Genomic DNA, 12035 nt, shown 5'->3' on the forward strand with positions numbered 1-12035 from the left:
TTCCCTGCTTTGTTTTGTTTCAGTTTGAAAGCTACCATGAAAGAATGCTTCTTTGGAAACAACTAGGCCTGTGTTGGACGCTTGCCCAGTGGAAACGCACAAAGTGTGGGTTCATATGTCACCAGATTTCCTTAGCACAGTAACCCAATCGTTAAGTTTCTTTTGTTGTTGTTAATTCAAACTGTAAACCCTCAGATATGCACACCCTTTTCTAAAAGAGATGGCTTAAAGAGAGTAATTCAGTGGGAAAGGAGTCAACTCCCCAGGAAGCCTTCTTAATTAATTATTGTTATTTATATTGGGGGACAGAATGATAACTGATTCCATTTTAAGTAGGCTTCAAATGTGGGTAATTCGAAAGTCTCACCTTCGGTGGGATGTGTGTCCTTTACACAGCTCTTTGGGGTATTTGGAATGGGTGGCAAGCAGTGGTAATGGTCCCCCTCCATTCAGGACCCTCTCTCTCTCCCTGTCCATCTGCCCTTCCCCAGCCCTCACACCAGCAGGCACCTACTTGAGTTTATGTAGCCACTGCTGCCATGCATCAGGCTCTGTTTCTCCAGCCGGCTCCCTCCACCAAGACAGCCTGTTTTAGCATAGCCGTTGCTGGTGCCCCCTTCTGCAGAAAGGAGGAGCAGGTGACAATTTACAAGTGGAGTCAGTGCAGAGGGTTTCCTCGTTCCCTGCCCCTCGGAAGCCTTCCCTGGCTTCTCACACACGAGGCTCTTGGTTTGGGGCCCCTTTCCCACCTGCACTGCACGATACATGCTGCCGTGCTCTCGGTTCGTTTGTTTTTGATACAAATGTCAAGAGCAAATATTCTACCCAATTTAAGAAGAGAGTCCCTGGGTGGAGCACAGCAAGCTACTGATTAAGAAAATTAAATATTTGAAAAGTCAGCAAGTGATGAAAACTCCTTGAGGCCAAGGCCTGGGTTGGGCTTGCTTTTTTTGAATGCCTGGTCGGTACACTGGACATGGCAGCCACTGGAAGTGTTAGAGGGATGAGTGAGAGCTCTGGGTTGCTGGTGTTTCACCTGGCAGCCCATCATGCTCCAGCCTCGTGTGTGGATGGAGGGATCTCCCCACTCCCCACACTGAGCCAGGCTTCCCAAGAGGTGCAGGGCTAGTTTGAGGGCTCAGATTCTCCATTATAGAATCCACTAACCCTAATAACCTCCTGAGAAAAAAGTGGATTCAGACAGAAGCCTGGCTGTGGTTCCCTCCTCCCACCCCAGGCCCAGGCTGGATAAGATTTCTGAAATTTTAGTGTCTAGATCAGGCAAACTTATAGAGACAGAAAGTAGATTTGTGGTATTCAGAGGCTGGGGAGAAGGAAGGGGGAATGGGAGTGACTGCTAATGGCCATGGAGGGTTTTTTTGAGTGATGGAAATATTCTAAAATTAGATTGTTGCAAAGGGGCTGCACGACTCTGGAAATACACTAACAACAATTGAATTATATACTTTGAACGGGTGGATTTTGTGGGATATAAGGTAATTTCAATACAGCTGTTTAAAAAAAAAGATTTCAGGGCTTCCATGGTGGCGCAGTGGTTAAGAGTCCGCCTGCCGATGCAGGGGACACAGGTTCGTGCCCTGGTCTGGGAAGATCCCACATGCCGCGGAGCGGCTGCGCCCGTGAGCCATGGCCGCTGAGCCTGCGTGTCCGGAGGCTGTGCTCCGCAACAGGAGAGGCCACAACAGTGAGAGGCCCGCGTACCGCAAAAATAAATAAATAAATAAATAAAAGATTTCAGATATTTTGGACTTGCTCAACGGGAGAGTGAGTACCCACGGAAAAGGTTACATGTGGAGCCCTTCACACAGGCTTTGCTGAGAAGAAAGCTCTCAAGATGGTCACTTACTTGGTGGTAAGGACGTAAGTCTTGTAGTTATTGTTTCCGTGATAACTAGAAAAAGACAAAGAAAAGATGAGATCTTAAGTAATGTACTGAAATCTCTGTACTTTGGCAAGGTCTCACATCGTTCACACGTTCGGCTCATTAAATTAGGTTCAATATAGACTTTTATACACTTGTGCTTTAAGGTATTTGATCTGACCCACTGTAAAAGCAAATAGGTGCAATAACAATAGGGCTTAACGTACCTGGAAAACAGGTTTATATCCCTTTGGTACCAAAAGTAGTTAGTTACCCACTGATTTGAACAATGAGTTGTCTTGCATTAATGTCTCTCATATAACAATTAGATCTAGTCCAGGCCTGGATTTGCCCTTGAAGGGGGATCAGGCCCTCAAGTCACTCTCTTTCTCTGCACTGCCCCTTCTGAATGGTCACCCAGTCCAGCGGAGGCCAGCACGTCATCCTGGCTGACTACACCGTGATGCAAATAATTACCTTGGACCTCTTTATGAATTTGGGGGTGTCTCAAGGACATCATAATTCATTCTAAAGTCTTCAGGGCCACCCCTGAGTGTGAGGAGGTGTAGGAAGGAAGGGGGCCGGTAAGTCACATTTGGTGCTTCGACAGATGAACATCCAAGACAGACTTGAAGAACCAGTCCCTTTGCCTCCCGAAACTGAGAAGACTCCAAGTGATGGTGAGTCTATAGAGGTCACAAAAGCTTCCGGTGTTTTTGAAAAACACCAGTTAGAAGAAAGACCTCTTGCCTTCCTGAATCACTCTTTCCTCTACAGCAGCATGGGGAGGTGAGTAGATTCCCGAAACCATAACTGGGCCAATTCTGTGCTCTGCCTGTGACCATCACCAACCACTACCTCCCTCCGGGTTGGACATCAAGGAGCACCTATCTAGCTAAGGTCGCTGGTTTCTGGAAGCACCCTTCTCGTGCACACGCCCAAGCATATTCACATGCGTGTTGTGTATGCACGTATGGTTGGTGAAAGGAGAAAAGGATGAGGAAGATTGTGGGGCGTCACTTTGTGCTGCTGGCAACGGCTGCATCCCACACCCGTCTTACTGCTCCCTCACCCTTTCCTTCTTCACCCTGTGTGTTCCTATTAGCTTGGTTGTCCTAGCAGCGACATGGCGTTATGAATGGAGCAGAAGCATCATTCCATGCGTAAAAGGAAATGGTTTTTCAGACTAAAATGGCAGCTTGATTTGAATAATAGTCCTTGAGCTTCCACTAAACCTCTCATTGTGTGGACCTCTGGGATCCTATGACACATAAAAATAAATTCTTGCTTAGGCTAAAAGTTCCAAGTCTGTGGAGCCAGAATTTTTTATTGGCAATATATGAAAGTCACAGGATAAATGAAAGAGTCAGAGCTGTTAAGGGGCTATTTTAATGTCTCTGAGTTTATTATTTGTGCAATTTCACAAAAGAAATGTGTCTGTTTTCAGTTTTCAGTGTAGACTGCAACTGTGACACCAGTGTGATTCCAACTTTGTCCCTGCAATAATGGGATATTATTCTTTTGGATTTCTGTTGCCCTGTATCCCTAAAAAAGAACACGGTTAAATAAGCTGTTGTAAATTCATTCAACAGGATATTATGAAACCATTAAAAATGCTGGTTATAAAAACTGGAACACAGAAACGGTGATTTTCATCTTTGAAGAAAAAGCAGAACACATTTTGATTACAAGTGTGTTAAAAAAAATCAACAAAAGGCTTCTTATAGGAAGAAATAGTCTATTTAGGAAAACATTTAAAATGATACAGTGAGGAAAAAAAGCAAAAAGAAAAAGCTAAGAAAAAAACTAAAAACAAAAACATAAGAAATAGAAAAAAGATACAGTAATTGTGGTAGAATTAGGAATAAATTATTTACTCTTTCCAAAATGTTTTTTACTTTTATAATGACACATTTCATGCTCTTACGTCTTTCAGTGACTTCACTGCCATCTCGTTTGTTCTTCTTGGTTACATCCATACCATCGCCCCCTACGGAAAAAGCCAGAAACCATGAATAACCATGTCTATGACCATCACTTCATAAGTATAGGTCCCTACTATTCAAGCTGAGAACCAAAACTTGATTCCTAGAATTCAAAGCATAATTCTTTCATGTGTATATTTTTTTAACAAGAGTCATTCCCACTTCCTGTATCAGTGAGAGAGTAATTTAATAGTTCCACCTTGGATTCTACTCCTTTGTATTGGGATTTTTTTTTTTTTGAATGGAGACACCATAATTTATCTCATTCCCCACTGATAAAGATTTAAGTTGCTTTCAACTTTAACTTTTTATAATAGAAAATATATACAAACAGGGAGAATAGAACAATGAATATCCCTGTTCCCATAATCCAGCCACAACAATCAAAAATTCATAACCTGTTTCTTAATTTTATTTATTTTTTTATACAGGTTATTTGTCATCCATTTTATACACATCAGTGTATACATGTCAATCCCAATCGCCCAATTCATCCCACCACCACCACCCACCCCTGCCGCTTTCCCCCCTTGGTGTCCATACGTTTTTCTTCTACTTCTGTGGCTCAATTTCTGCTCTGCAAACTGGTTCATCTGTACCATTTTCTAGGTTCCACATATATGCATTAATATACGATATTTGCTTTTCTCTTTCTGACTTACTTCACTCTGTATGACAGTCTCTACATCCATCCACGTCTCTATAAATGACCCAATTTCATTTCTTTTTTATGGCTAATATTCCATTGTATATATGTACCACATCTTCTTTATCCATTCGTCTGTCGATGGGCATTTAGGTTGCTTCCATGACCTGGCTATTGCAAATAGTGCTGCAATGAACATTGGGGTGCATGTGTCTTTTTGAATTATGGTTTTCTCTGGGTATATGCCCAGTAGTGGGATGGCTGGGTCATATGGTAATTCTATTTTTAGTTTTTTAATGAACCTCCATACTGTTCTCCATAGTGGCTGTATCAATTTACAGTCCCACCAAAAATGCAAGAGGGTTCCGTTTTCTCCACCCTCTCCAGCATTTGTTGTTTGTGATTTTCTGATGATACCCATTCTAACCAGTGTGAGGTGATACCTCATGTAGTTTTGACTTGCATTTCTCTTAACAATTAGTGATGTTGAGCAGCTTTTCATGTGCTTCTTGGCCATCTGTATGCCTTCTTTGGAGAAATGCTTATTTAGGTCTTCTGCCCATTTTTGGATTGAGTTGTTTTTTTAATATTGAGCTGCATGAGCTGTTTATATATTTTGGAGGTTAATCCTTTGTCCATTGATTCATTTGCAGATATCTTCTTCCATTCTGAGGGTTGTCTTTTCATCTTGTTTATGGTTTCCTTTGCTGTGCAAAAGCTTTTACGTTTCATTAGGTCCCATTTGTTTATTTTTGTTTTTATTTCCATTACTGTAGGAGATAGAAAGATATCTTGCTGTGATTTATGTCAAAGAGTGTTCTTCCTATGTTTTCCTCTAAGAGTTTTATAGTGCCCAGTCTTACATTTAGGTCTCTAACCCATTTTGAGTTTATTTTTGTGTATGGTGTTAGGGAGTGTTCTAATTTCATTCTTTTACATATAGCTGTACAGTTTTCCCAGCACCACTTATTGAACAGACTGTCTTTTCTCCATTGTATATCCTTGCCTCCTTTGTCATCAATTAGTTGACCATAGGTGCGTGGGTTTATCTCTGGGCTTTCTATCCTGTTCCATTGATCTATATTTCTGTTTTTGTGCCAGTACCATATTGTCTTGATTACTGTAGTTTTGTAGTATAGTCTGAAGTCAGGGAGTCTGATTCCTCCAGCTCTGTTTTTTTCCCTCAAGACTGCTTTGGCTATTCGGGGTCTTTTGTGTCTCCATACAAATTTTAAGATTTTTTGTTCTAGTTCCATAAAAAATGCCATTGGTAATTTGATAGGGATTGCATTGAATCTGTAGATTGCTTTGGGTAGTATAGTCATTTTCACAATGTTGATTCTTCCAATCCAAGAACATGGTATATCTCTCCATCTGTTGGTATCATCTTTAATTTCTTTCATCACTGTCTTATAGTTTTCTGCACACAGGTCTTTTGTCTCCCTAGGTAGGTTTATTCCTAGGTATTTTATTCTTTTTGTTGCAGTGGTAAATGGGGGTGCTTTCTTAATTTCTCCTTCAGATTTTTCATCATTAGTGTATAGGAATGCAAGAGATTTTGGTGATTTTTTTTTTTTTTTTTTTTTTGCGATACGTGGGCCTCTCAATGTTGTGGCCTCTCCCGTTGTGGAGCACAGGCTCCAGATGCGCAGGCTCAGCAGCAATGGCTCATGGGCCTAGCTGCTCCGCAGCATGTGGGATCTTCCTGGACTGGGGCACAAACCCGTGTCCCCTGCGTCGGCAGGCAGACTCTCAACCACTGCGCCACCAGGGAAGCCCTGTGCATTAATTTTGTATCCTGCAACTTTACCAAATTCATTGATGAGCTCTAGTAGTTTTCTGGTGGCATCTTTAGGATTCTCTATGTATAGTATCATGTCATCTGCAAACAGTGACAGCTTTACTTCTTCTTTTCTGATTTGGATTCCTTTTATCTTTTTCTTCTCTGATTGCCATGGCTAGGACTTCCAAAACTATGTTGAATAATAGTGATTTGATTCCTAGAATTCAAACTTGAATTCAAAACTTGATTCCTAGAAATCAAAGCATAATTCTTTCGTGTGTGTGTGTGTGTGTGTGTATATATATATATATATATACACATTTTTTTTTTTTTTTTTTTGCGGTACGCGGGCCTCTCACTGTTGTAGCCTCTCTCATTGCGGAGCACAGGCTCTGGACGCGCAGGCTCAGCGGCCATGGCTCACGGACCCAGCCACTCCGCGGCATGTGGGATCTTCCCGGACTGGGGCACAAACCCGTGTCCCCTGCATCGGCAGGCAGACTCTCAACCACTGCGCCACCAGGGAAGCCCTGTGTGTTTATTTTTTAATGAGTCATTCCCACTTCTTGTATCAGTGAGATAGTAATTTAATAGTTCCACCTTGGATCCTATTCTTTTGTATTGGGATCTTTTTTTTTTAAGGTCTAATTGAGCAGGCTGCCCCCTGCTGAATGTTAAAGGTCTTACATAGAAGATCTGGTGCCCTGACTATAAAACTTCCGCTTTTTGCCCAAGTAACACATAGCTGAAGGATATCTGTCAAAGCACATGGTGCTTTCAAAAAATTCATTTTGATGTATCCCATAATGTTCAGTGTTCTATATGGAGCTCTACGAATACAAGACATTCATGCGTCATTATTTAGAGTTCAGATGTGAGAATGATGTTTGATGGATTCAAATCAAGATAAAAATCATAATGGTCATACTTGTGTGGAACTTTACACTTCTTACAACATGAAACTTTCTCTTCGTAACACACCAGCCCTACTATGCTTATTTACAGACATAAGTAGTGAAAACATGAAGAAAATCAGTGTAAAATCTATTGAAATACATAGGAAAATATTTGTACATGTCATCTACGTTCTCCCTTCACTCTTACTCTGTGTTCTGAGTAGAAAAATCATTGAGATCTTGTCCGCTGTGTCCTGAAGCCTGGATGAGATAAGGCAAGGCTGACTTAAGGGGTGGGGCCGGGCTGGGGGGGTGGGGGAGGAGCGTGATTCAGGCTTGAACACACAGGAGACCATGGCAAGGATCCCTGACCAACTGGGTGCATTTGGCTGTAGTTCCCAGTCTCAGGCTCTGCAGGGACTTGAAATCTGGCTTTCCCTGTGGTTCTCTCCTCCCAGCCCCCCAACCTTCCCTTCCACCTCGTTTATTTGTTGGATGCAGTTCAAATTGGATTCTAGAATTCTGGAGCAAGCTACTTCTGCCCAGGACAACCCTTTCTTGAACGCTTTTAGTCTTTTTCTCCTGCCTGGTGACTTTAGGGTCTACTTATCCATTAGGTGCAATGGGCACAGTGCCTAGCCCCATCATACTTTCAGGGGCCCACAAAAATGTTTGAACTTTTTTATAATCGAAAGGAAAAATGAACACAATCCAACCTGGATTATATTCTTTCAATGCAGGTTTTTTTTTTTGTTTGTTGTTGTTGTTGCTTGTTTTTTTCCTGGAGGCAGGACATCCACAAAGGCAAAATTATCTAGGGCCAACAGAAGTCCTAGTGCAGCCCCGAGTGACTGTCCCACTGAAAATCAAGACCACACAAGACCAACTGGTCAACTACCCAGGGAAATTCACCAAGATCCACACACTTAGCGTCAGGGCCTGATCGAATGTGCCAACTTTTTGCCCATCAGAGTTTTTTAAATGCAGCAAGGAAAAACTCCTGGCTGCATCTGAGAAGACACAGTTCTTTGCAGGTATGTTTCCCAGAGCCAAAGAGCAGGGGCTCCATAAGCAATTTAACAATTTAACAATGGAGTCCAACCTCATTAGAGGGCCAAACCTAGCCTGTGACTGTCTGCATTCCAGCTATTACCTGTATGACTTATGTCACACCAACCTACCTACAACGTGACACCCTCTCTGAAATCCTTTGTTGAAGCATGAATTGCCTTTGGTACCTCTGAAATCCCTCCTCCTTTTTTTTATTTTCCCCCAACTGGTCATTAGCTGTGAAGCAGGAGGTATTTTGGAGATCAAACGTTCAAATGCCCCTGGCTGCTGGTGGGGAGCCACCTAGGATGGCACCTGAATTGATATGAAATATTATCCTGAAAGGAACTGTTTATAACAATCCATGGAAACTTTAACTTCCCACAAGTTATTGCTACTATGATCCTTTAATGAAAGTTGCTGCCGGCAGCTATAAATTTCGGTTTGGCTGGGTTGTTTCCACTTGTAGCCATCAAGGCAGACTGATGATATCTCCACTCCATTTGTTAAGAGTCTCAGCGTCTAGGCAGCAAAACTGGCAAGTGTTTTCTTGCTCTTTCTGTACCCCAAGATATAACAGACATTTCTAGGTATCCCCCATCTTTTTCTTAGGTCCCAGTGATGAAGCCTTAAGATCTGCAGCAAAAAGCCAAGAGTTCCCTAACTTCCAGAGGCCGTGAGGAGACAGCCTGCTAAGAAATCAGATGCCCCCCTCCAGGGCCTGGGGGATCTCCACTGACCGGTGCTCTGGGATAGAAGGCCCCCTAGGTGGGTGCAGGTAGATTGGTTCTTGCCTCTCTCTCAGCCTGCAGCCCCTAAATGGCTGCATCCCATGGCCTTAACACAATGATCTCTCGGGCCTGAAGTACACAGGACGGAGCTCTGCTGACTTTGCCAAAGCTCTTTCCCAGATTGATAGTCTGAAATGGCAGAGATGTTTTGGGAGGTGGATTCCTTTAAACCTTTAAACCAAAGGTAATGGGAAGCTTTCTGTGAGTTATCAAAGGAAAATGATGGGTTGAGGCACAAATCTGGACAGGGATCATCCCATGGGGCCTATAGTTTTCCCACAGGACTTCCTTTTTAAATATTTTAAGTGCTGGTAGTTTTAAAAAGTGTAACTTAAGGGAAAGGAAAGTTACATGCCCAGGCACGTGTCTGAGCCTGCCTCTCCCAGCAGTGCTCATCCGTACACCTTCCTCCAAAAGCACTACTTAATGGAAGCACAGTCAAGTAGCATAATTTTAAACTTCTTGGATGTCTGAGCCACTTAACTAGAACCAAGGATAAGCAGGTCATTCAAGTTCTTAATTCCAAAATTATGTTAATTTCCATCCATAGTTCTAAGGGGCTGCTTTGTGGCTATTTCAATACTTAATGTTCTTTTGAAGATGTAAAAATGATCCTGTGTCATTTTCTTATGTAAGAAAACACAATGCAAAATCCTTTTTCTACTTGTATGAGGTTTTTTTCCTTTCCCCTTCATTTAAATGATGTCACATCCACCTGAAACTATTCCGATGAAGATGGGGTGTAACCCGGGCACAAACCGCTGATACCAACAGAAAACCACCTCACTGAACTTATTATAACAACTCATGAAACACTTGGTCTTTGACACAAAGAAGGGAATAGAGAAGCTAAGTGTTTTTCTACTTTCCAATCTCTGCATACTTTATATTGTAAAACAAAACAACGGAATAACCAAAGTGTGGGAAAACCACCCACTAGCTATTGCTCTGTTAACAGAGAAGGGGCAAGCAGTTTGCAGGGGGTATGAATACCCATGCCCTAGAGTTAACTGTTTCAGAGGCTTCTGACTCCACGCCACCCCACCCTCATGGCTCCCCAGCAATGGGTCTCCAGCTTGCTGCATTTGGCATCCTCCATTTTCATAACCCAGGGGTGAGGGAGCTTGGGCCCTGGCTTTGTGATCATGCCGCTTGTTTCGAGCCATGTTTGGTTAAATCCTGCCGCCGCTAACAATGGCAAATGAGCCAAACCAGACAGATGCAAACTTCTTTCGGTCAGGCATAATTTAAGAACGTGGTTAGTCCTTAGGTCAAATCGGTTTCACCAATCTGGGTTTCTATCCAAGCTTGAAGCAGGACTCCTTGCTTTAACTGCCCCCATGTCAACTCTGATCAGATTTGTGTGAGTGTTTTGAAGGGGCTGAGAGTAAAGCAAGCCCCCTCTGACTCTCGGAAGGGCTCCCTGGGGGGCTGGACATGTGCTTTCGTTTAGTTCCGACTTTGATCTGTGCCTTAGCTCTAAGAGAAAGCATGTGGGTGTAAGAAGAAACAATTCTCCTTTCCAAATAAATTTCTTTTAAAAGTCTCGCTCACTACCTTTTATGGACAGAACAAATCCAACTCTTAAGGCTACTAACTGACCGCTTCTCAAAAGAAGTGAGGTGCCAGAGCCTCACTTGCCTACACTTCAAAAAGTAAAGTGGTAATTTGTCAGTTAGTAGTTAATGTGGTCCAGTGAGATACCTCAACTGGTAATTCTCAGCCCAAAATGAATTCCTTTTGGCCCAAATTGGCCAGTAAAAGTAAGACAGATTTTTTTTTTTTCTTGTTCCAAGTTTGCCTCCAGGAAGATTCTGGATTAATTATATCATTTCAGATATTCCACTTTACTTTAGATTAGGGGCAGTAATTGTCAAGCGTGATACACAGCAGTGTCCACCCACCCCTTGAGCTTTATCAGAACCTGCCAGCACAGACACCCAGGCAACACTTTGGTTCTTAGTTCTCAGGGGCTACTTCTAGAAGCCTCAACTCACCTACACTTTAACTTCACCTCTGAGCTGTCCTCTTGCTGTCAAGAGGAGAGAGGAGAAGTAGAGGAGGGTGGGGAGAGAGAAACTGATTGAGAGAGAAGGAATTATAAACTCATCATATTTTAAATAAAACAATTTAACATAAGTCTTTTTACACTACTGAAAACAATACCAAAGAAATCTGGCCACTGGAGCTCACTTTATCTTAACTGGCCTTTTTATTCTCTTTCCCACTGACAACACTTTCTTGTTGTTCCTTTAAAAGACCTACCCTAAAAATAGAACACATAAGCCAAAGTAATCATTTATGATCAATTAATCACTTCAACCAGAACACTGGAAACTAAATAATGTCATCTCAGATTCTCTGACAAACGCTGAAGTTCTCAGTGGCAAACCTCAAATTAAAATCTCACAAGAAGAGAAAACGGTCAAATTCCTATTACTTACCTAGTTTGAGGTGTTGAAGGAATCAGAAACAACTTTGAGTAAATGCCCCCTCTCTCCTTCTTCCCCTGACGTTTTCTTCTAGACGTTTGCTGTTCCCACTTTTTTTTATCCAGGCCCAGTCAAGGTGTGTTAGAGCTGAGTGATCTTTCAGAAATGTTCACTTCTTCTCTTGCCCTTGTTTCTTTCAGTTCTTTGCTTCCAAACAAGTCCTGACAAAGGTGTGTCGGCATTTATAGTGTGACTCCACCCTTCCAATTATCTGACACTTGCCGGATTAAAAAAAATCTGCCTCCAGGATCAAACTTTACAGGAGGCAGAAACCTTCTCCAGTTTAGGTGGATCAATCATTTATGGGCCATGGGGAAGAGGGAGCAACTGTTCAGAATAAGGAAACGACATTTTATTGCTCCTCCTTACCTTCTACAGCCAGAGAGCTGCCACAACCCGGTATTCTCCTCGCGCGCTGCCATGGGAATAATCAAAATCCCCATGTGCGTGACTCATGGTGTAGCCAGGCACGTAGGGGCCTGTGGTCAAGGTCTGAGCCTGAGCCCTAGA

The 12035-nt window shown here is 42.5% G+C and overlaps 1 protein-coding gene across 1 annotated transcript in view; it reads right to left on the bottom strand.

The window, feature by feature from the left end:
- Positions 1-11617, bottom strand: part of COL17A1 (collagen type XVII alpha 1 chain) — a 52327-nt gene extending 40710 nt beyond the window's left edge. Inside the window, exons 1-4 of the mRNA XM_029245102.1 lie at positions 11478-11617; positions 3810-3872; positions 1868-1912; positions 515-619 (exon numbers count right to left, since the gene is read on the bottom strand). Coding sequence (XP_029100935.1) covers positions 515-619; positions 1868-1912; positions 3810-3861 — 202 coding nt within the window. The 5' untranslated portion in view covers positions 3862-3872; positions 11478-11617. The remainder of the gene's footprint in view (positions 1-514; positions 620-1867; positions 1913-3809; positions 3873-11477) is intronic.
- Between the last annotated feature and the right edge of the window lie 418 nt (positions 11618-12035).

The sequence above is a fragment of the Monodon monoceros genome, unplaced genomic scaffold (assembly GCF_005190385.1).
Source record: "Monodon monoceros isolate NGI ecotype Baffin Bay Population unplaced genomic scaffold, NGI_Narwhal_1 Super_Scaffold_4, whole genome shotgun sequence".
Taxonomy (NCBI): domain Eukaryota; kingdom Metazoa; phylum Chordata; class Mammalia; order Artiodactyla; family Monodontidae; genus Monodon; species Monodon monoceros.